Below are 25871 nucleotides of genomic sequence, written 5' to 3'. Positions count from 1 at the left end.
ATTAAAATTTACGTGCGTTAATGTGCGTCGCCAAAAGGGCGTAAGCGGAAACCAGCCTTTACACTATTCTTATTCAACATCCCGTAGTCTAATATATGAAATTAGGGAACTTATGCAACTACGACGACAGCCACAGCGAGACTTAAAAAAAACAATAGGTTTAATGATCAAAACAACAGCTCTGCAAGTGCATCACCATTTTTAGTACATGTCTTTGACGTCCACTGCACGACTTCGACGTGAAACCTCCTAATTTGACATTTTATGGAGAACGTGGACATACGACGACGACTTTTCCTTCCTCTTTTTGAACCTGAATAAAATCCTTAAGAATTCAACTCCAGGAAAAGTCGACTGCATTTGACATATTGAGCGGGTCCAAATAGACGCGATTACGTTTGAAAGACCGCAAATTAATTTTTTTTATCGACGTTTTCACTGCCGTCGTCGTCGCCCTTGCTTAAGGTCCCTATTCATACCTGCGATCAACTTCTAGTTACCACTCTGTAAACCATATATTGGCAAATACTTTGTACCCGTTCATAGCACAACGAGATCTATATGTAGCTGACAAATTTCAAGAAACGCTCCTAGATAAAAAAATGCTTACCACACGAACTATTGAAACGTAACCTGTACACCCTTAAAATTTTAAAGAAAGGGTATTAACTGTTCGAAATGAGTTTAAGACTAAATATTGCAAGTTAGACTGGAAATTGTACTGATTCGTATTTCAAGATTCAAGAAACTGATTGAAATATCACTGAAAGTTTTCATTACGTAATTCTTGGTATGCAACCACGTAACAAGGAGGCCATATTGGTGGTCAGTACAATAATAATTTTTTTTCGAAGAATTTACATGGAAATAGAGTTGAATTCCCAGAAGAGAGAAATGCTTTTGTTATTGACCACAAACATGGCCTCCGTCACGTCACGTGCAAACCATCATATATTGAGTTTCTTTTTAGTTCACCGCTTCCTCATACCAATGCGCTGAAACCGCGTTTCCACGGTTTATCAGGTTCGTCACGTGATGTATTGAGTCTTTATATTTCAAACACCCTATATATAGTACCATTGCATTTAAGGAGAATTAGGCAGCTTGGTTAAAAACTCTGGAGGCCGATCTTTAGACTTCTGCAAACATTAAGGCGGTAAGACTTATGTTTCCATACTTACGACAAATTAGTGTCGTTTACTGGATTGTTAACAATGAAAACGGCCATAAACGAGATCATGATCTTTAATTTAGAAAATTTCAACAAAACATTTTGGGCATGCGGTCATTAACAGAGTAGGGCTTGTAAGCATGGTGAGTGGCGTATTATCATCTACTAACCTCTGCTTCCAGTGGCGTGAAAATCAGAGTTGAGAAAGCTAAACTAACCATATTAGCGCCAGAAACAGAATCAATTCAGAGATTAAAATCAGAGAGGAGAAGCTTAAGTGAGTTGCAACAAGACGAGCGGTTCATGCAAATGATAAGGACTAGCAAAAACAACATGAGTAAGCACATTTAATCTAAAACCCTTCAGCAAAGGACCGAGCGAAGTGGAAGAGGAAGGGGTAGACAAAAAAAGTGGATTGATAATGTTAAGGAATAGAAGAGCATGATTATACTTTTTTTCCCTAAGGCTTGCGGAATATCGTAAGCCCTTGTTTGAGAGCAGGCGTTCGGCAAAAAAAAAAAAAAACAGGAACCGAACTTTGAGCTCCAATGACAAAACATTTTGGGCATGTTGTCATTAACAGAGTTTTTCGCTATTTGTTTCTGGCGGTCTCCTTAGGTAGATTTCGAAAATTCGCAGTGTTTTAGAATGATTAACTTTTCCTTCTAGATTAGATAGAATGCTACCTGTGGATCAGTCTCGTGCAGTGTTTTTCTTTACTTATTTCAAGAAAGTTGAGTTTCAGTTAAGTTTTACATTATTTGAGATTCAGACAATGCCTATGGTACATGTGGTACATAAGGTGCTTGAGTAAGCACTTTTGGTTTATTTCCTTAAATGGACTAAGGCCGGGTTGATTCTTACGGGTGACCAGGCCGTGACGTCACCAAATGCACATTCGCTCGTAACTATGGCATTCTCTAAATAATACGCTGACGTAATTCATGAAAATTTAGTTAGTTTGGCCATGCTGAAGGCCTGAAAGTTGACTACGCTCTTAGGATCTATCTGCAAACGCTAAGATAACTTTACAGTTTTATATCTATTTGGGTGTCGCCCAAATCGAGTAATCGAGATCGCTTGCTGTGATTCGAAGTTGCAATAGGCACGCAATAAGTTCGAACGTAAGCAAGCCAAGCGACGGGAATTTCTGCCACACGAACGTCTCGTACAAAGTAAAAAGGATGCCGGAAAAGAAAGCTCTGTTCTCAGGGTGCTTGATCCCATTTTACGATCTCAAAAACTTTGCAACAAAGAAACACAATTCCTAACTGTGCGGGAACGAAGGAATTAAAAGCGATGAATATGTTAAAGCAACGCAGGGATAGCTTTCAATTTGGAGGAAAACATGAACTTAATCTGAAGCTTACAGTATTTTTTACAGCCGGTTTTTTAGAAATTTGGAAGTATAAATCCAGGGATTAAATCTGTCAAAAATATTTGGAATTTGAAACGCGTTTGGATCACACCCAAGAGTTTGATTAACACTCAGGGAAAATCAGGCAACTTACATATACTAAGGAAGCTGGCTGAATGGTCAACGCGTCGGACCAGTAATCGGTGGTCCCGGGTTTATAATATGCAATCGATTACGTAAACCCTTTTTATACTCGGTCGTTACGAGTTCAAATCCTCAGCTGTTGCTTGTAAGAGGGTCTCCATGAGGTTAACTGTCAGCCGTTCATCAAACGGCACAAAAATTAACCGTCACCCGTCAAATTAAAAAGCATATTTTTGACCGTGAACTGTCAAACATGCAGATTAATATTAAACGTCAAAAAGTTTCAAAGTATTTTCAATCTCACTATTTCAGCTGATCTCCAAGGAATGCCGGCTCCTAGAAAATTTTGGAGATTGCAAAAACCAGTTCCCATGTTCTTAAAAACACTCTTCCGAGACATTACAATAGGTTACATCCTGCTTATATCTGAAAATATTTCGACTGTTTTATAAATGAAAGGCCAAGACAACCTTCAAAACACATCACTTAACTGATTAAATCACACATGCAGAAGTTAATATTTACATCAACTGTTGTTAATTTCAACTGAACAACCATCAACTGTCAAAAGCTACAAATTTAATTTAACTGTCAGCCGTCAGCCCCAAATAGTGGTCTCGGTCGCTCACAGGAGGTGGTCTTTTACGACTGAGAGGTTCCAACTGTAAGCCTTAAACTGTGGTGTTTTGGATTGGTGGTCGCTTACCAGGGGTGGTTGCACATAGAGGTTCTACTGCAGCTGAAATGATGCGGTGGAAAATATTAGTAACTGAAAATAACCCCTGACTCTTTAAAAAATAAATTGCAGAGTACTTCTAGTCTGGTGGATCGAGATAAAGCGCCAACCTGTATCAAAATAAGGCTTGAGGCGGAGTTGAAGGATAGGCTGCGGCAAACCATAGATCACGTAATGGCTACAAGCAGTGAAAAATTACAACTACGAAAACGGCTCTTACGTTTAATAGCCTCTAACAATCTCAATTGCCTTCACTCATCGCTTACTCGATTCTGAACTAATTAAGTGTAGGAATTAAGTACTCGAGAGGGTCTATATTTATTCATTTTATTACAACTTGTGAATGAATAAAAAAGATATAAGTGTAACCATGAATAAAAGATGCCTCGCAGTCTTGATGTACTAGTTATAACCCCGTGGTTTTCAGTCTGATCGCTCTCAATCTGAGAAACTGTTTAAGTAACACTGGAGTAGGGTTTTATCTAAAGCTCGGTTAGATATTGCAAAAAGAGCAATGGAGCGCTAGGGAAACTGACTGAGCTAGGTTTTGAGTGAATTAATATTTTTGCAATTTCAGGCGGCTAGCCGATAGCTAACTCAACAATGTTCAAGAAAATAAAGGTTAAAACCCGTTGAACTCTAAGATAAAAATTTGAATTATTATTTGTTGCTTCCATTCACGTCCTACAGAAGTAGTGGGATCGGAAGAAGATGATAAAATATCAAGCAAATTTTTCTTGTGTGATCATGTCCGTTATTCCCATGACCACTCTGATTTACAAAGCATTGATATTACAAGAAGAAACTTGATGCTAATCACTCTAGGATTAAAGGGTTAAATGGATCTAACAAATTGTTACTTGTAGGAAAAAATGAAAAACTACCTGTAAAGCATCATGGCTAATCAAGTCGCCAGAAATTTCTAAGACAAAACGACAACAGCGCAATCCTCTCCTCTTTATAAAGGCCAAAAAAAGCAAAACAGAAAAATGACCGATTTAATGCAGCATTTGGTGTTTGTCAGGGTTGCCTGCTCTCTCCCTTCCTTATAAACTTCCTTTTGAAGAGGATAATGGCTGACCCCTGGGAGAATCATGTCTAATGTCAGTATTGGAAAAGGAAAAAATCAGGGATATATTTATTTAGTGATTTTTTCCTTTTTCCCCTCGAAGGTATTTATGGCAAAGCAGTAAATGAGTATGGCTTGTAAGCATGGCGAGTCGCGCATCATCATTTAGCCTCTGCTGCCAATGGCGTTGAAATCAGAGTTGAGAAACCTTTAAAACTAACCATAACCGCCAGCAATAGAATTAACTCACAGATTAAAATCAGAGAGTACAAGCGTAAGTCATTTGCAATAAGACAGACGACGAATGGTTCATCCAAAGGAGACTTGCCAAAAATAGTACGAGCAAGCACATTTCATCCAAAATCATCCACCTGCCAATCACCGTACGCGTGAGCCGAAAGTGAAAGAAGAAAGGGTAAACAAAAAAATTAAGGTGGATTGATGATGTTAAATGCGATTGAGGTAGCCGGAACAAACAAGAAAAATGATCTGTTTTCTTTTAATAGCGTTTAATTTTAATGCACGTCAATGAGGTTTGTACTAATACTGGCTATTTTAGCTCATGAAAGGTAATCCCTATCAAGACGAAATTTGTCCCTATTCAACTCTACTGACTTAGCACATTTTCCCCCAAGTCAGGGAATCCGGATTAGAATAATTTTGCTTATGGAATCCGCAATCCCACTAAGGATTGGAATGATTATAGAATACTATCTTTACATGTTCTTGATGCTAATTCTCGCGGCAAAGTTCTGCACTGACTGAAGAACAGCGCCGTCATTTCTTTATTAAAGACTAAGGCATTTATTATCGTCACGAGTTGATTACGATCTAAAACATGTTTAACGCGACTTATTTGCGCAAAACTTGACACACAAGATGAGGTAGTTTTTAAAACATGGTCATCAAAAGTAAGTTGCGGGTGTGGAACAACACAAGGTCTTTGGCCGAGTATGCAAGAGTTAGATCTTTCGAATCGATCAATGGACAAACCTAAGAGCCATTAGAGTCATGATTGTGCCCCTTCCATATCACGGGGAATTTTAAGCTGGTTATGAATAAAGTTCTAGGGAAAAAATTTGCTGAAGGGCATTATTACGTAATAATAGAGAAATTCAGCGGTAAAAAAATGATAGGTAAAATAACTTTTAATTCTTTTTGAAATAAAGTGTACTTATTAATAAGCTGCAAGTTTCGTCTGACAAGCTTAAAGGAGCTGTGTCACGAAATTCAGCCAAATTAGGTAATTACAAAATGCCCGTTAAATTAAGAAAAACGGAAAAATAACCGCTAAAACATTAAAGGAAGGTTAAAGTAACACAACAGATGCAACAGATGCCACGGATGGGCAAAACTGAAGAAGATTTAAACGGACTGAAATTAGGGTTTTTGAAAACTGTTCAGCCTAACAGCTTTTCAAAGTTGATCTCTGCTGTTTGCAACTTCAAAAATAATGCCCAGGAGACATACTTGTTTGTCTGGAATCTCTGCTTGTGTCTGTTTACATGTAATTTCTTTGCCTACTTTAAGTTCCATAGCGATTGTGGGCGAATAACTGGCAAAATTGAACAAAATGAACTGACTGCCGTGACACAGCCCCTCAAAAGGGCCAATCTGTCAGTATAACTTTAGTTAAGGCTTGAAGTGGGAACTGCCTTAACTGGGGACTATACCTCAACAATTCTAGCAAGAAACGACACTTAATCTAAACAATCTTCTCTTCGTTAAAATAAACCATTTTTCTGATAAGGTGGAGATGTAATGAGCAGAAAATTAATCCAAAAATCAACTGTCAGAAGAGTTTTGTTTGTTTTCTTTGTAGTGAACTGCGTCCTTAACCTTATAATAATAATAATAACGTGACAAATGTATATGAAATGAATTATATATGAATCATATAAAATCCTGGTAAAAACGACCAAAAGTCGAGCTCTAATGACTTTTGAGCTCAAATAGCTCAGACCAAAACTACTTTCAATATAATTGCAAAAAACTGAGGATTCACTGAGAGGTTTCCAAAACATGCGATTGAGGTAGCCGGAACAAACAAGAAAAATGATCTGTTTTCTTTTAATAGTGTTTAATTTTAATGCATGTCAATGAGGTTTGTACTAATACTGGCTATTTTAGCTCGTGAAAGGTAATCCCTATCAAGACGAAATTTGTCCCTATTCAACTCTACTGACTTAGCACATTTTCGCCCCAAGTTAGGGAATTCGGATTTCTGAATCTAGGAAATTGTCTTTTGGAATCCGCAATCCCACGTCACTAAGGATTGGAATGATTATAGAATACTATCTTAACATGTTCTTGATGCTATTTAAAAAGGAAGTAATCAATTTATTTTTTGAGGCAAGATCTAAAAGTTTGAATCGATTTTGCGGCTTTAAGAGTACTGTCTAAATTTTTCCATTAATGTGCACCACGCTGTACTAAAAAGTCCTCTGAATGGCTCTTGACTTCAATATAATATAGGACGTTTTCGTTTTACACGCCCTGCAGCCATGACAGCGTCCCGGAAAAACAGATGTTTAATTTTATACGGGGGTTACGTGACCATTCCAGGTTTCTGAAATGATTCTCGCGGCAAAGTTCTGCACTGACTGTAGTCTAGAGATATTTTTGTTCGATGTATTTGACCACACGGTAGAACAGCACTGTCATTTCATTATTAAAGACTAAGGCATTCATTACCGTCACGAGCTGATTACGATCTAAAACATGTTTAACGCGACTTATTTGCGCAGGACTTGACACACAAGATGAGGTAGTTTTTAAAACATGGTCATCAAAAGTAAGTTGCGGGGTGTGGAACAACACAAGGTCTTTGGCCGAGTATGCAAGAGTTAGATCTTTCGAATCTATCAATGGACAAACCCAAGAGCCATCAGAGTCATGATTGTGCCCCTTCTATATCACGGGGAATTTTAAGCTGGTTATGAATAAAGTTCAAGGGCAAAAATATGCTGAAGGGCATCATTACCTAATTATAGAGAAATTCAGCGGTAAAGAATGATAGGTAAAATAACTTTTAATTCTTTTTGAAATAAAGTGTACTTATTAATAAGCTGGTTTCGCCTGACAAGCTTAAGGGCCAATCTGTCAGTATAACTTTAGTTAAGGCTTGAAGTGGGAGCTGCCTTAACTGGGGACTATACCTTAACAATTCTAGCAAAAAACGACACTTCATCTAAACAATCTTCTCTTCGTTAAAATAAACCATTTTCTGATAAGGTGGAGATGTAAATGCGCAGAAAATTAATCAAAAAATCAACTGTCAGAAGAGTTTTGTTTGTTTTCTTTGTAGTGAACTGCGTCGACGTCCTTAACCTTATTCCAGCAATGCACTGAAATCAGCTTAATCGTTCACAGGTGCCACAGCTGGCTTGACGTCACATGTCTTTTGATGCATTCGCTTTTTGCCTAAGACGCTATATATAATACGCCGATACGCAAAGAGAGCTTATACAGTTTAGCAAGAGACACTTAGTAGAACGTTGTACGCTGTTTGGACTTGATTTACAATAACTAAGGTAAGATTACAGTTCTCATTCACTAGCTTGTTTATTATGAAGAAAATTCCCAGAAATCAGGTTATATCTTAAAGATGTTGAATTTGGAACAAAGTTCTTTTTGATTCCCAAACGTTAAAGCTATCTTTGATACTCCCGCATCTGCCGAGCTTTGTAGTGTTTATTTCATTTAGTGTCCTTAATATGTAAGATTGAACAAAGAAATGCCTTGATCTTAGCCATTTTAAATGAAAATCTAGCCGTTATTTTTTTATCTGACGTTGTTCAAAAGTGCTTTCAAAGTGCTTTTGAAAAAAGATGACATTGTCCCTATGAGATCCATACACGTCATCGTGAGGTTAAAATCGAACTAGCTTCAAAATAGCATTGACAATTGACCTGTTAAAAGCATTTTAACTAAGAAAAAATATTATATTGCGACAAAATGCTTTTGTACGAAGATCTGGTCCACGCACGTTTTATAACGCTGATACTTTTCATCCTTCCAACACCTCCCCCCACCCCCCCTTCGACTAACTGGCTACTCGTAAAGTCTGGCTTCTCTTTTATTTTTTTTCTGCTAAAAAAACTGTGCTTTTTCACAACTTAATTTATTTAACTTAATTTTATGGAAGTCATTTATCGAATCGCCTACATCTTTCGCCGAGTAACCAATTATAATTGTGCGCAGTTCTCGGTGAAGCACTTTTCAATTGACCGAGAAGTTGGCAAAAGTCTCTAGCAAGATGCCTTCTTCTTCAGGCTTTTGATTTTTTTTTGTACATAGTTTAGCATTTCGAACAGCTAATTTATTGGATTCAGTTCTTATTTCACCCAAAGCCTTAAACGCTTCAAGGCCTCAAACTTCCCCACTAGTCATTTCTTTTTAGGATTTCGGCAACCGCAACGCGCGAGGAAAAAATGGCTGTTTTTATACTGGAGGACGCTTATCCGTGTGGACGGATAATACGTCTATGGCCGTTTTTATACTAAGGACGCATTATCCGACGGACGAACTTGGGCAAACATTAGTAGTTCGTCTGGTTATATGCGTCTCAAGTATAAAGACGGACACAAGACGCATTATGCGTCTGGACGAACTTTCCTTCGAAATACGTCTTGAACTACGCACTACGAAGGGTAGTTCGTCTGGACGCATAACAGTGCGTCTTGTACCCGTCTTTATACTAGAGATACATAGCCCAGACGAACAACAAAATGTTTGCCCAAGTTTGTCCAGATGGATAATGCGTCCTTAGTATACAAACGGCCAATGAGAAAGAAAACATTTCCTATTTACCTGCCCCTCACCCCCTGGGGTGCGGGGAACAAGCGCGGGATACAGGAAAAATGAAAACTTGTGTACAAAACCTAAATTGAACCCTGGTAACTTCGTTTCCAATTCTTTGTTTATTTTTCTCCCATTTTTCGTTTTCTCCTTCACCCCGTACTCGTTCCCCTCCCCCGTTCCGCGTTTATTTTTACTACCTTTCGAAAATGATATGGTCTAAGATTAAAAGGAACGATTCCAGTTTACTCCACGATGGCTCGTAGGGACTAAACGCTTCCCAGAATCCAAAACACTCTTGGATTCTGCATGGGAAGTGTTTCGGATTCTGGGAAGTGTTTTGGTTTCTGGGAAGTGTTTTTGGATTCTGGGAAGTGTTTCGGATTCCCGGAAGTGTTTTAGATTCTCGGAAGTGTTTTGTCCCTATGAGGCACGGTATTACTCAATATAGACTCATAAATATTCTGCTTATAAAATTGGCTTTCCAGTCGCAGTTGCTATTGATGACTCTGTTTCTTTACGTCGCCGATAATTATTTTTAATAGGAAAATTGTAAAAACTAAATTAACCGAAATTCATACTGGTAGTCTTTACACTAGAGCCTAAATAAGCTAAGAAATATTTCAAGACAAGTAAATTTTAATTACTTCAACTAGAATAAGAAACTTCACACATAACCGATGAGACACAACATAATTAAGATTGACTGACATGTTTTGCCGTTCTCAAAGCTCAAGAAACCGCAAGTCAGTCAAGTCGGTCATAAGGATGGTTTTCAAATCACTTGAAACTTTGTTGAATCGTTTGAACTTTCCTGCTTTAATGAGATGCAAAGTAAAGTTGCTTGAGATTTTACTTGGGCCTTCACACACCCATTTTTGGTCAAGTGAAACTTAGCAGCTTTTAAGTTTTACTTAATAGCCTAATGTAAAGACAACCACTTACGTTTTCAGACCTGTGGTTTTAATGAAAGCAAACAAAAGACGAATGTATTTTATGCATCAGTAACCTTAATTGATGAGGAAATCGTTAACTTCCTTGTTGAACCACAGACTTCAGCCAGAGAATAGCTTGCTTGAGCAAATACTGTCAGTAAAAAATAAATGTTCGATCGGTGAGTCGCCAATCCTAAGTTTGATTTTGAGTTGGATTTGTAACAAAGCGAAGGCAGTTTCTTCTTTCGAATTCAAATACAGTTTCTTTACTATGCTGAATTTACTTGTGTTCCTTGGTATTTCATTCCTTCAGTGTTTCATTAGTGTTGCGCGATTAAGCTTAGCACTACTTAAAACTCAAGGGTGTCGTGATTCATTGGACTCACTGGCGGCGTGATACGCGTATAGCCGTTGCAATTTCTCGCCAAAAGAATCCAACGGGCAAATGCGACGACTTTACACGCATGCTGCCTGAATGACTACACTCTTAATCTTGCTCCAATACGAATTTGAGACGAAGAAAATTCACTTCTTAGTTGCTGATTTTGAGGAAAGGAAAGACAACGTAACTTCTATATAACGAACGATTTTCTTTACCGCAGTAATAGTAAAATATATGAAGAAGAACATCGATATAACGAAACCTCTTTATAGTGAACAAATGTTGCCAGTCCCTTAACACTTCATTATAATCGAGATTCCAGTGTATTATTTCCTTAGTCGGATGTCAGGAAGCATGGGCTAAGCCAAAAATGCTGTTCTCTCATTTCCGTGCGAATTTAATCTTTCTTGCGCAACAAGTGTTGCTAATTTAATCTTTCTTGCGCAACAGGTGTGTCCAGGACGATGGTAATACGTTAAGAGTTTTTGTCTATCCAACCACTTCAGTATCCTTCCTAACAAGCAAAGTTTTAGTTTTACCTTTTTTGGTTAGCCTCGTACGAGTTTGACATGTAAAAATTATCACACTTGGCAACTACAACGAATTCCATCATTTGAAATTGCATTTGCGATGAAAATTATGCATGAATGTTCTTTTTTAATATGATTGGTTCGATTTTCAATACATCCTCGGAACTTTTAAAACGCAGAATAAGTCAGAATCGCTAGTGCTGTTATTTGTCGTCCTCGTTCAAACTGTCCCGTGGCCCGACAGTACAAGGTGCCGACGGGCCGGTGAAATAGTACCTGAGGCTTCATCATCTATCGAAGAAATTACCGATAAAAATAGCATCAGTAAATAACTGATGATTATTTCGACACGTCGTAGTTTCTACGCGGAACAGTTTTATAAGAACATTAAGCCGCAATAAGTCGGCAATAAGATTTTCGGATTTTCGATAGTTACAACTCATATACTGCAGGCTGTAACTGCAATAAAATCGAATTTTACTTCAAGTGAATGGCATAGTTATATATGACCAGATCGTAACTTCAAAACTTTGTGGGTAACTGGGATGATCTTCCCAGGCTGAAAAACTTTATTCATCATACCTCACAAGTAATAGAGATTTACATAACGATAATTTCAACGTTGTCCTTCAAGGGTGTGACGTGCCGACTAACTGACGTACCAGGCCTCACTTGGCTTTTCAGTTCACTTTATTTGATTACTGAAACGGTATCATAGAGGTCATAGCTTTGAATCCAGGACAGCTTAGACTTTTCAGGCTTTCTCTTTGCAACAGCTGCAACTGGTTAAACTATGGTGTCGATCATCTTAGAGGTTGATTGCACGTCAACGCACTTAAATTTTAATCACGTAAATAAAATAGAGGCAGAATATTAAGTGTTGAGATTAGTTGAGCGAGGTTCTACTTTTACGCTTACGTGCGACCTTTCATACATTGCTAGTATATTTTACATTTCCATTGTTGCGTAATTTTTACGTGCGTACGTGCATAAAATTTACGTTCGCAAATAAAATATAAGCAATGCAAGAAAGGTCGCTCGTAAGTGTAAAAGTTGAACCTCGTTGATCTTAACACTTTTTATCTTGCCTCTATGTTATTTACGTGATTAAAATTTACGTGCGTTAACGTGCGTAGCCAAAAACGCGTCGGTGGAAATTAGCCTTGACACTATTCTAATTCATCATCACGTAGTTCTAATATATGATATTCATACCTTCGCTCAACTTCTAGGTACCACTCTGTAAACCATATATGGGCCAATACTTTGTACCCATTTATAGCACTAAGAGATCTATATGCAGCTAGCCAACTTCAAAAAACGCTGCCGGAAAAAAAGAAAATGCCTACCACACAAACTATGAGGCGTAATCAGTATTAACACCTTAAAATTTTAAAGAAAGGGTTTTATCTCTTCGAAATGAGTTTCAGACTGAATATTGCAAGTTAGACAGTAAATTGTACTGAGTCGTTCGTATTTCACGATTTAAGGAACGAATAGAAATATCTTTGGAAGTTTTGATTTGTAATTCTTGGTTTGCAGTCACTTGACAAGGCGGACATGTTCGGGGTCAATACAATAGAATTTTGTTTTCGAAGAAAAGAGTTGTTTTCCTTTAGGAAAGAAATCCTTTCGTTGTTGACCACCAACATGCATGGCTGCCACTAACCGCTAACTGCCAGTTTCGTAATCACTGCTTCCTCACACCAATGCGCTAAAACCGCGTTTCCACGGTTATCAGGCTCATCACGTATTGAACCTTTATATATTAAACACCCTATATACAGTACCATTACATTTAAAGAGAATTAAGACAGCTTGGTTGAAAACACTGGAGGCCGTTCTTTGGACTTTTGCAAATATTAAGACGACGGTAAGACTTATGTTTCCATACATACGACGTCAAATCAGTGTCTTTTCTGGATTGCTACTAATGAAATTTTCTGGATGGTTACTAATAATGTTACTCCCATGTCACCTTGCTAGTATTATTAGATTTAAGAGCAGCTTTTGACACGATACATCACGATAAGTTGATTGGTCGTATTGAGTCTGATTTGGGAATAACTGTCAATGCGCTTGCCTGGTTTAAATCGTATCTATATGACAGTTCCAGCATGTCTCTGTAAATGGTAGTCTCTCCGATCGGTTTCCTTTAAAACAAGGTGTTCCTCAAGGGCCATGTTTGGACCCCTTGCTTTTCGCTTTCTACACGCGCAAACTGTTTCAGATCGTTGAACGCCACCTCCCAAAAGTTCACTGCTACGCGGACGATACACAGTTGCATGTTTCATTCAGCCCCAATCGCAAGTATTTGTCTCGAGAATCAACGGAAATGCTTGTCCATGCATTTATTACATCTCGTGTTGATTATTGCAACAGTCTTTTGTATGGGCTGCCCAACTACCAGTTTAAAAAACCGCAGAGAGTTTTCAACTCCGCTCAGCCAGGCTACTGAGTTTCTAATGCGCGTAGGTTTTACCACATTTAGCCTCACCCCTTCTTCGTGGCTTGCATTGGCTTTCTGTTAACGCCCTGATACAATTTAAGATACTGCTTATTACGTTTAAAGCAATTTACGGCCTTGCTCCTAAATATCTATGCGATTTACTAACATTCAAATCGTCTTTATATAACCTTAGATCTTCAGGTAGTATTTTACTTTCTATGCCAGCCGTTCGATCGAAGAACACGTTAGGTGATAGATCTTTTATGGTAGGAGCGCCAACGCTCTGGAACTCTCTTCTAAAAGAACTTCGTGCGACTACTAATGTGAACAGTTTTAAGGCGCACATGAAGACTTATCTTTTTAGAACCGTATGTTGGTAATCAACTTTGTATTAAGTTCTTACTTGCATGCATATATGTTATTTTAATTGTTATTTTTTTAAATGAATTATCCCTTGTTTGTTTCTTGTAAAGTAATGCAGTTGTGTTGTAATGGGCAGCTGATCATTCTCGTGTTAAGTTACGCACAATACGTACATAACTCATTATTATTATTATAAACTTAGTGAATTTTAACGAAAAATTTTGGGCATGCTGTTATTACTAGAGTTTCTCGCTATTTTTTCTAGTGGATTTAGAGTCGATTTTTTTCGTTTCTTATTGTTTTCTTTATCCTATTTGAATTTTTTTTTTAAATCGGAAAAAAAAAACGTTTTATTACACTAGAATTCAGCCCTTTTAAACTTAAGTGTCATTGCCTGAGAAAGTGTTCAAGGGGCCAAAAGTTGTGGTCAACTGATTTGGCTGAAACTTGGCACAGAGGTTGGGTATAATGAGATATTTCAAAAGCCACTTTGGCTCACTTCTCTGAGTTTTAGTTTTGGAGTTACATGGGGGGTCTCATTTTTTGCACTTTGAGCACCAAAAATCCAGCCTTCCAGGGGGCATTTTGAAAGTGTGATAAGACCCCACTGGTAAATTGTGCTGCCAAATGAATTTGACCACGAACTCTACTATAATAGAGCTTTCAGTTCATGTATGTAACTTTGTCCTCAAGGTATTGCATCGAGAGGAGCCTGGGGCTAGAGTTTGGCCAAAATTGATGTTAAAATTACAACCCAAAATAGCCATTTTTCAAAATTTCACTGTATTCACCTGCCTTTTTGTATAACTTCCAAACCTTTACCACTGTTTACTTTAGTCACCCAGTTATCAAAATCAGTTGAGAAAAATTTGGCTTATTATGGTTTATTGAATTTTTGGAACAAACACTTCATGCCCCTCTTAGGCGATGCAAAATAGAATTTTGAACCTAACTCAGGCCATAAACAAACCAAATTGTTGACAAGAAGCCCTTATTCTGTATTTGGTAAGTGAAAATGAATTGTCAAAGCCAAATCAGTTTCGTTGTTTAGAAACACACCGATTGTTACCTTAAAATTGATCTAAAACGGGCCTCTGATCAGCGCAACAAACACATAATTTAGCAAAACAAAGGTGATTTTATTCTTTGAAAACCTAGTAACCACCATAGAACACAAATGATGATGTTCTGATGTACATATAACAATCTTTTTACAAGATGCTTAAATTTTTCTTTGATTTATGGTCAGTTTCACGTCATATTTCTAAGCATTACTCCAAGCATGGAAAGTCTCCATATTTTGTCAGGCCCATTTTTTTATATTTTTACCAGATAAATTTAGCTTATCAAAAGGTTCGTTAACATATAATCTTCGTCTGACCTTGTAATAGCCTGAATAGTTGTTTTAAATACCCATCAGCAAAGGAGCATGACCATACATACGTAGATTACACAGACATATACGAGCTTCAGTGAGCAGTATCGAGGTGAACTGTGATTTTCCGAGTCCTTTAGAGCTGAAAAAATGAAACCATCCATGCACGGTTAGGAGAGCTGGATAACAAAAAGCTTGGTTTGCTTTTATAAAGAAAATAACCCGAACAAAGCCTCGCATTGAGATGATGCACTTGTTATTACATCAAGTTAGCTGGCCCGCCATTTTGGACTTGAAGAGTGTGGGGACTGGACCGAGTTCCCGTCCAATCCTTCTCCCGTTTCGCGGGAATTTTTTCTGTTTTTCATCAGGTGTGTTCGAAATTCTAGAAAGCGATCTGTTTCAGGATGGCACTTTATTCCTTCGGAGGGGTAAATCACCAGTGCGGTGTCACGTCATGGGCTGTGCAAGAAACAGGAATGCTTCCTTTGTTGTGTTGCGATAGTGACATGACTGCATAGTTAAAGCACAAGTAGAAGGATTCAGGTGTGTCCGGGGAAGAAGAGGAAGAACTTGCAATGCCAAAGCTACAAGTGATTCAAAATATCAGTTAGGGATCATAAACGCGCACCAATGATTTTTATCGCAGTTTACGGGACTCTTTTGCTTGAAGAAAGACTGCAATGATATATAATTTACGATATTGTCGTCTCAAATTGTTTGTTCACATGGTTGATTGATTCTCATGTTAATTTCCTGGGTCCTTACGAAGAGACCTAAACATTCAACAAACTCATCGCAGCCATATCTTTATCAAAAAAATAATAATAATAATAACAATAATAGAAATAACTTGAAGGCTGTTTTTTGTCTGCTCGAGCTGTTTGTTTACATTCAGCTTGTCACGTGGGCACACTTATCAAGCAAGGCTAAGTTTGGCAATGCACAATTCGAGACAGCTTGCATTGAAACTCCACCGGTCTCCTTTAATTGCCTGTTTCAAAGAAGACAAGTCAACTTAAAATAGGCTTAGCTACATAATTCCGCAGGGATTGTTTTGGAAATTTTAGACACAAAAAGAATTTTAGAAAATCTCAAGAATATTAGAAAAAAATTGACAAATACTAGAACTTAAGGTGACTCGACCCAGTTTTTTTGGGGGAGTACCCTCCTACTTTGAAGCTCTCTGGTATCCCCACCTTTACCTTTATCGTAAGTCTAACACATAGAATGGATAACATATAGATCAATCTACAATATAACATAAAATTTTTGGCGATCGGAGTAAATGTCACGTGGTTATAATGCCACGCCCCTTTGAGGTCTGAGTCGAAAATCTGCTGTTGCAGGCATTTTTTCGTGAAAATCTCTCGGCTACACATAGTGCGCATTAGTGCCTTGCGCTGAACAGAGTTTCACCAAAATCGCAAAGACCCAATTCGAGAAATTCAGCGGTTTCCAAATTTAGGTCATAATTTATGCGAAAATGATAAGCAAACTTTACACGGATTATATCTAATAAACTATGAGATTCATCTCTTTATTTTGAGCATCCTTATAACAGATGGGTCCTTGCAAGTCAGCAAAACGCTTTAGGGCCTTGTAAATGCGCGCGATTTCGAGCAAAGCAAACATATAGAAATTATAGTTTTCGCTATTTGTTGACGTTTGTCAGCGTTTAAGAGTCTTTCTCGCGAAAAAAGCATTTTCTTAAAAATTCGTAGTTTTTTTTCCTTCAAATTTTTTCAGGGCCACAATTGATTAACTAACTACCCGGACTCTGAATTTCATGGTCATTGAAAAACTGTGACATTATCTTCTATAAGCCCAAACTTGAGTAAACATTGAAGATTTTTAGCGTTTTGGCTGAGTTTGTGCTTTGGGAGTTGTCTATTGTTTCTAGTCTGTCATTATACAGCATTCTTGTTCAGCACGCGTGCAATGACCGCACTTGGCTGACTTCCGAATGCTCACCGAGATATGATCAGTTTGGTACAGTGAGACAGGCCATGGCTTGATACATACAGGTTTAACTCACAATTTTTAATCAATTCTCGTGCTTCTTGTGCCTTTGCAAAAAAATCAAGAAGTGCTACACACTAAATCTACTTACTATTAAAAAAATATCATTTTTTCATATGTTTAAGGCAAGCCAATAATCAAACCAACTCGTGACGGGAATATCTCGGTGAGCATTCGGAAGTCAGCCAAGCGTGGTCATTGCACGCGTGCTGAACAAGAATGCTGTATAATGACAGACTAGAAACAATAGACAACTCCCAAAGCACAAACTCAGCCAAAACGCTAAAAATCTTCAATGTTTACTCAAGTTTGGGCTTATAGAAGATAATGTCACAGTTTTTCAATGACCATGAAATTCAGAGTCCGGGTAGTTAGTTAATCAATTGTGGCCCTGAAAAAATTTGAAGGAAAAAAAACTACGAATTTTTAAGAAAATGCTTTTTTCGTGAGAAGGACTCTTAAACGCTGACAAACGTCAACAAATAGCGAAAACTATAATTTCTATATGTTTGCTTTGCTCGAAATCGCGCGCATTTACAAGGCCCTAAAGCGTTTTGCTGACTTGCAAGGACCCATCTGTTATAACGATGCCCAAAATAAAGGGATGAATCTCTTAGTTTATTAGATATAATCCGTGTAAAGTTTGCTTATCATTTTCGCATAAATTATGACCTAAATTTGGAAACCGCTGAATTTCTCGAATTGGGTCTTTGCGATTTTGGTGAAACTCTGTTCAGCGCAAGGCACTAATGCGCACTATGTGTAGCCGAGAGATTTTCAAGAAAAAATGCCGGCAACAGCAGATTTTCGACTCAGACCTCAAAGGGGTGTGGCATTATAACCACGTGACATTTACTCCGATCGCCCAAAATTTTATGTTATATTGTAGACTGATCTATATGTTATCCATTCTATGTGTTAGACTTACGATAAAAGTAAAGGTGGGGATACCACAGAGCTTCAAAGTAGGATGGTACTCCCCCCAAAAAACTGGGTCGAGTCACCTTAAATAGCAATATATATAGGAGAATGCTGAATAGCAACATTTCACAGGCAGGAACGTTGAAAAAACGTTTTTATTTTTCTGTATTCCTACCAACCAAGAGAGGGCTCAGTCCACCCACATGCTACAACAGTGTCTAGAGTACTGTTCACTGAGCACAACAAATCAGCAGTTTTTCATCAGAGTCATCTACACTACAACTAATCAGCGGTTATTCACCAAAAGAGGCCCTCAAAAAAGAATATGAGTTTTTTTTAGGGAATTTCAGAGAGTTTTAGCAGATAACACTCTTATTTAGGTATATTTTTTCATTATTCTTTTAATTAAATAGTTAACATTATTTTAAATAATTTTTTAATTAAATAATGAAACAATTTTTTCTACAAATATACACAAATCTTCCGTGCTCTTCCAGAACGATTCAGAGTCAGTTCCCATTCAAGTACGACATATGTGTGTTCATTGCCTATGCATTATTCCAAGCAAATCCAATAATATCAACTAATTCGGTCGATTTTGCGACGACGTTTTAGTGACATTTTCTCCCTGAAAATGTTAATTTCATCGAAAAACTTAGATGCAGCATGTTTGCAAATAAGATCTTCGACGAAAAGGGTAAATAATGGAAACCGGTAACTGAATTGTGCATTGCATGATAAGCGTGTGCACGTGACAAGCTTCATGTAAACAAGCAGTTCAAGCAGACAAAAAACAGCCTTCAAGTTATTCTTATCGTACTTCTTTTTTTTTTTTTTGGACAAATTTGATGAATGTTTAGTGCTCTTCCTAAGGACCCAGGATATTAACATGGGAATCAATCAACCATAAACAAACAATTTGAGACGACAATATCGTAAATTACACATCGTCGTCTCTAAATCTCTCTTCAGTCAGAAGAGTCCCCTAGATCACGATAAAAGCCATTTGTGCGCGTCCCCTGGTGCGCGTATATGATCCCTAACTGATATTTTGAATCACTTGTAGCTTTGGCATCGCCAGTTCTTCCTCTTCTTCCCCGGACACACCTGAACCCTTCTACTTGTGCTTTAACCATGCAGTCATGTCACTATCGCAAGACAACAAAGGAAGCATTCCTGTTTCTTGCACAGCCCCATGACGTGACACCGCACTGGTGATTTACCCCTCCAAAGGAATAAAGTGCCATCGAAAATAAAATTATCCTGAAACAGATCGCACACACCTGATGAAAAACAGAAAAAATTCCAGCGAAACGGGAGAAGGATTGGACGGGAACTCGGTCCAGTCCCCACACTCTTCAAATCCAAAATGGCGGGCCAGCTAACTTGATGTAATAACAAGTGCATCATCTCAATGCAAGGCTTTGTTTGGGTTATTTTCTTTATAAAAGCAAAACAAGCTTTTTGTTATCCAGCTCTCCTAACCATGCATGGATGGTTTCATTTTTTCAGCTCTAAGGGACTCGGAAAATCACAGTTCACCTCGATACTGCTCACTGAAGCTCGTATATGTCTGTGTAATCTACGTATGTATGGTCATGCTCCTTTGCTGATGGGTACTTAAAACAACTATTCAGGCTATTACAAGGTTAGACGAAGATTATATGTTAACGAACCTTTTGATAAGCTAAATTTATCTGGTAAAAATATAAAAAAATGGGCCTGACAAAATATGGAGACTTTCCATACTTGGAGTAATGCTTAGAAATTTGACTTGAAACTGACTATAAATCAAAGAAAAATTTAAGCATCTTGTAAAAAGATTGTTATATGTACATCAGAACATCATCATTTGTGTTCTATGGTGGTTACTAGGTTTTCAAAGAATAAAATCACCTTTGTTTTGCTAAATTATGTGTTTGTTGCGCTAATCAGAGGCCCCTTTTTAGATCTCTTGCTAGGAAAATATTCCTTCCTTCGCTTGAACTCAACAACTAAAAAGATAGTCTTCTTTCCTTTCAAAACACGCTTAGCAAGACAAGGAACTGTTTGCTCTCGAGATTCAGAAGGAAAGTCAGACTTCGGTTTTTTTTGTCTATTCCATCACCTCAGTTTTCTTTTTTTGTTGTTGTTTTTTGTAAACAACTTTTTCTTCTCGTAAATGCTTTTGCACTGAGTCATTTTGATCGCCCTTATCAATAATTTGATTCATTTTTTTTATTCTTAGAAGCCAAAAATACGCATTGGAAGCTAATTCAAAGAGAAAGGAGGTTGGTGGTTTCGCTCAATTAACTGCGGTTTTTTTTCTTATTACTATTTCTCCATTGTTCTAATTGTTGACAGCTTGGCACTCGGTTTACAAATTACAATACTAGATATTTCAATAATATTGGCCTACTGAGAGCAGCGAGACGTAGAGTATGACGAGTATCTATTAATTTAATAATAATAATATGAATCCATAAAAAAAGTTCAAAGTGAATCAATATCGCAATGTCTTAGAATCATTAACTGTTCCTTCTAGATTACCTAGAATTTTACCCGTGGATCAGTCTCGTGCAGTGTCTTTCTGTACACTGCAAATATTATTTCAAGAAAGTTGCGTTTGTGGTTCAGTTAAGTTTTAAATTATTTGTAAGTCAGACAATACCTTATGGTCCATAAGGTGCTTGAGTAAGCACTTTTGGTTTATTTTCTTAAGTAAGGGTTAATTTCCACTGTCGCGGGATTTTTACGTGCGGACGTGCGTAAAATTTACGTTCGCAAATAAAACTGAGGCAATGTATGAAAGGTCGCACGAAAGCGCAAAAGTAGAACCTCGCTCAACGTCACGTTTAATCCCTTTAATCTTGAGTAAGCACTTTGGGTTTATTTTCTCAAATGGGATGAGCCGGGTTAATCTTTATGGGTGACCAGGCCGTGACGTCAACAGATGCGCATTCGCTCGTTACTATGGCATGCTCTAAATAATACGCTGACGTAATTCATGAAAATTTAGTTATTTTGGCCAGAGGGCCTGAAAGTTGATTCCAAGCGGTAGGGGGATTGCGGATTCCTTGGGCTGTATTTAGAACTCCAGGGCCCAGGATTCCAGATTCCACATACACAAATTACCCGGAATCCCTTACGTGGGGCGACAATTTTTTTAGTTGTATTTCGAGGATGTTCACTAAAAGAGAGCCTTAATGTTTGTAAAAAATGCTGCAAGAGAAAGTTACTATTATTATTTTATCATTATTATTATTATTATTATTATGACTTTCAATTGTTTTTTTAAGGACAATTTTTTAGATTACCTTTAATTTATAGAAGGAGCGCATAAAATTGCATTATTTCTAGAACATGCAAACACTAAATGAATTGTACTTTATAGGTCAAATTGTCTCATTATCACATGGAGATGTCAGAGATTACTGGGTAAGCAAGCATAATCCTTTATTAATAGCTTCTCATATACGCTCTACGACTTCTTTTTCCTTCCGGCTAGCCAGTCGGTATGGCTGATGCCCGTCTGCCTAATGTAAGTTTTTTATTTATTTCTTTTTATTCATTTCTTTTCATAATTTTACTATTATTATTCTTTTTATTTTCTTATAAACCCATACAACCCCACCTACTTTGTGTTTACAGTCAATAAACCTTCCATGGTTTTTGTTTTCACCCTAGGATTAAACAACATTGCTTAAAGAGGGTGATTATAATATTGCCAGCATACCAAATCGACATTTCTAAAGTGCTTGGGTGGAGGAATTGCGTTTATTACGATAAGAGGGAGCTCCAAGCATAGTCATTAAAGTAGAATGGTTATGAAACCGGTTAGACTCTTTGTTATATGTTTTTGTTAGCTTTTTTGGACCTGACCATGCACAACGTTCTATAACATTCCTATCAGTTTGAACTTACTGACCAACAGAAACATAGCATTAATTTATTCAGTCACAATTTGTGAACAAAAACTACAGCACCGTTGTCTTCAACTTTGATTTTTGCCGGCTTTCCTTTCCAGTCTCCTCTAGTAACTATCTTCCAGGGGACCAGCTAAGACCTTTATGACTTGTTTGCGTGCATTGATTTGAACATTAATTAAATGCAGTCCTTGGGTCAAAATACAAATCTTAATTGCAGGACAAAGTCGGGGGAAGAAACACCTTCTACGACTTCTTCATTGGTGACGTTTGACGAAACCATGGATAAAGTCAGAGGCATTGTTCGTGAAAAGGGAATTATGGTAAGTTTATGTTCTAGATGTAAAATTTTGGATATTCTTGATTGAAAGAAACATCTACTTTATACTCTCTATGAAGTAATATAAACACAGCATGTTTTGTTCAATTGACCAGGCATCACAATAAATAAAATTATAAAATAAAATAATAATAATAATAAAAAGAATAAATAAATCAATTAATCAACACGATCAGTAAAAATATGTAAGGGTTATTTACTGGAACGAGGGGTTATGAGCGCCCGAGGGTGTAGGGATACCAGATGAATTGTGAGGTTTTCTAAAGCAATGTTTGGGCTCTCTTTTCCTCTGACCTATTCCTTCACTCACACATCAATACACGAAAAAAAAAAAAACACATTAAGTATTAATTTTGACAATATAACATGTCCTTTATGCTAAAACACAATTATTAATGGTCCATGTTACAGTTACAGGTGGAAACGAGGCTGGAGTTGACCTTGTTTTGATACAACCTTTCCTGCTTTGTTATGTAAATCATGTCATTCTTATGCTAACTAGCATTTTTTAAGCATAATAAAAGAAAAGAAAGAAAAGGAAAGAGGTTTGTATCAAAACCGGCAAGATCAACCTCAGCCTCTCATTCATTCAAAGGCTAGGATAACTGTAAAATGGTCTATTAGCTTAACCTTCAATCGCTGTAGACAGGCCCAAAACATAAGTCTCCTTGGTATCTACCAAAGTTTGAGTGATTCGTTTTTCATTTTTTCAATGAAGTTAGAAGACGTTTTTCACGAATACGATCCACTGAGAAAAGGACATGTCAGCAAAGATGACTTCAGGAAAGCTTGCAAGGAAAGTTTTCAAGAACTTCTGACGGAAGAACAGCTGGATGGAATTCAGAGTCACTACTGCAGTGATGACAGACCTGACCAGTGTAACTGGTCAAGCTTCATGCACGATGCCGAATCTGGTTTGTACCATGCTCGTTTTAGTCCCTGTTCATCTTTAAACATCTTTTAGCACAGGTAGCCCAAGCTTGAAATATGAGCATCGGCGGACATCAGCATTGTTGCGTAACATTCTAAATATAAGGATTTGTATGAAGAAAAAACCTATCGTTTCTGTCACCTAGGAAAATGAAAGGATTTCAATAAAGAACAGCCTACCTTACAGAAAATGTGTGTTACGTCTCTCCTGTGTGGTCCATGGGCCGATTTATGGCTTGTACTGTGAACGGTTTCCTCTCTCTATAGAGAGAAAACCGTTTACAGCACAACCCATTTAGCGGCCATAAATCGGCCCATGGACCACACAGGAGAGACGTAACACACATTCAAGACAAGGTAAGCTGTTTTTTATTGAAATACTTTCATATTCCTAGGTTACAGAAACGATAGGTTTTTTCCTCAAACAAATCCCTATATTTAGAATGTTGCGCAACGATGACGATGCTCGCCGATGCTCATATTTCGAGCTTGGGCTACCTGTGTTTTTACCTTTGAAATAAACTTGAGCTTGTACGTTTTGTTTTCCCAAGGTCTCAGGGGAATTTGTCTCTTCATAAATTCAATGCGCACATATGCAAGTAAATAAGACAAAATTGGAAAGAACCAGTTTTCAAGAGTATTATCACATGACCTGCATTGGGAAAACAAAACATACAAGCTAAAGAGGTCCATTGTCGCCCAGTGTAGGGTAATCCAAGATGGTTTTGGATTCCGGAAACCACGTCGGGATTCCAGATTCCTTCCAAGTAAGACTTGGATTCCGGATTTCAATCGTTAGCGGGATTTGCGACTGGATAGTCTGCTGTTTATTATCTGTGGTGATGTATTCGCCGAAAGCAAATTATTTACGTGGACTTTGTTACAGATATGGGCATAAACGCCTCTCTCTTTTAACGCTTCCTATCTCTCAAACGCCGTAAACACTTCGGCTTTCCCAGCCGGGTCACTCCCAGCTCGGTCGAGAAGGGACAATCTTACTATTGCTAATGTTTTTCTTTAGCAAATAACTTGCCTCCAGCTTCCCATTCTTACTTCTTTTATCAGGTACCACTGCACAGTCTGCAGATTTAGAAACTAAAACACCAACTAAAGAAGTGATATTGAAAAAGGTGGCTCAGTCTCTGAAAGACAAAGATGTCATGGATCTACTCGCACGTCCTACTTCCCAAGATGCTATCAGGTAGTTCATATACCCCCTAAAATCATGCAGATATCACTTTCCCCGCTAGATTAAGTCTAAGGATAAGCGTAGAAATCAGTCCATTCTGATACCAGTTACCAGATCTGGGTAGTGCTTCTTATCGGTCGTGCCGAGTGGGAAGTTTGCTCCAACTGATCAGAAGCACTACCCAGATCTGGGAAGTGAAGCGTTATCAGCAAAGAATTTCTGCACTATTTCGTGGGGAAAGAGTTATTGGCGTCGCGAAATGTCGACTTTTAAGCTAGGGATTCATACGCGTATACCCGTTGAACTTGCAGGCTTGAATATTTGAAAAACATTCAAGCGGACGAATGCTACAGAGGGCGTATCAGTACATGCTGCCAATGGATCAAACTCAATTAGTTCCAGTCATAACCCTAAACAACATGTAAACGAGATGAAACGACAACAATGACTTGAATTTTTGATGGGCGCACGTCATATGAAAACGATCCCAAAAAAAAGTCGGCAGAGCTGAAAAAAAAGGGCTATATTCTCTACGACTTGGGCTGTTTTCCACCCAGACAGGATTTTTGACGGGACTCAAAATTTGGCCTGATTTGTACCTCACTGAATACTTAAGTAACCCTTCACCTTACATGCAACTGTCCATGCACTCTTTGGTGAAGTGAAAGAACCAGACTTCAACACGGAAATATTCGAAATTCTTCTCTAGTACGCGGAAAATAGGCGAGCTCGTCAAGACAAAGCAGACGGACAAATCTATTATCCACCAAATTTATCTTGACGTTTTTCATATATTTGTACTTTTTCCTTAGCAATAAAATTGATGACGTGGAATTTGACGAGGAGCAATTATTTCAGCATATAAGTGAGGCCATTGATCGAGAGGATATGAAGGTGAGAAAGACATTAGCTGAAATACAGAAAAGCGACGCAAAACAGCAAGAAAGCGTTTTTTTAAAATAAAAACCCACTTTTTTAAGGGAGATAGTTTGCTAATAACTATAATTCTAGATAAAAGTCCTTGGGATAGTGATGCTGTAGTCCTGAATTTCTACAATTTTTGGGTGTTTTTACAACAACAACAACAGCAAATAACAGTCCAGCTTTTTAAAAATATCTTGCAGTCCCCCCTTTCCCCATCCTGTACAAAGTTGAAACTCGGGAAAAATTCGGGATATACGCATTCATCGTTGTTTGTGGGGTGGGGGAGGGGTTGGGCATGTGAAATTAAAAGAGAGCCCCACAAATGCAAT

The 25871-nt window shown here is 37.8% G+C and overlaps 1 protein-coding gene across 9 annotated transcripts in view; it reads left to right on the top strand.

The window, feature by feature from the left end:
• Positions 1 to 25871, top strand: part of LOC140930958 (uncharacterized) — a 64525-nt gene that overhangs the window by 4280 nt on the left and 34374 nt on the right. For 2 of the 9 annotated variants that reach the window (XM_073380689.1, XM_073380681.1), the window contains exons 2-7: positions 7850 to 8010; positions 21628 to 21671; positions 22380 to 22482; positions 23218 to 23413; positions 24495 to 24630; positions 25431 to 25512. In XM_073380689.1, coding sequence (XP_073236790.1) covers positions 21649 to 21671; positions 22380 to 22482; positions 23218 to 23413; positions 24495 to 24630; positions 25431 to 25512 — 540 coding nt within the window. In that variant the 5' untranslated portion in view covers positions 7850 to 8010; positions 21628 to 21648. Of the gene's footprint in view, positions 1 to 1133; positions 1157 to 7849; positions 8011 to 12719; positions 12998 to 20481; positions 20525 to 21627; positions 21672 to 22379; positions 22483 to 23217; positions 23414 to 24494; positions 24631 to 25430; positions 25513 to 25871 lie in introns of those variants that run through there. The other 7 variants (XM_073380682.1, XM_073380684.1, XM_073380686.1 and 4 more) reach the window with 7 other exon arrangements.

Source organism: Porites lutea, chromosome 3 (genome assembly GCF_958299795.1).
Source record: "Porites lutea chromosome 3, jaPorLute2.1, whole genome shotgun sequence".
NCBI classification, from domain to species: Eukaryota; Metazoa; Cnidaria; class Anthozoa; order Scleractinia; family Poritidae; genus Porites; species Porites lutea.
This window is presented reverse-complemented; position numbering and strand designations above follow the sequence as displayed.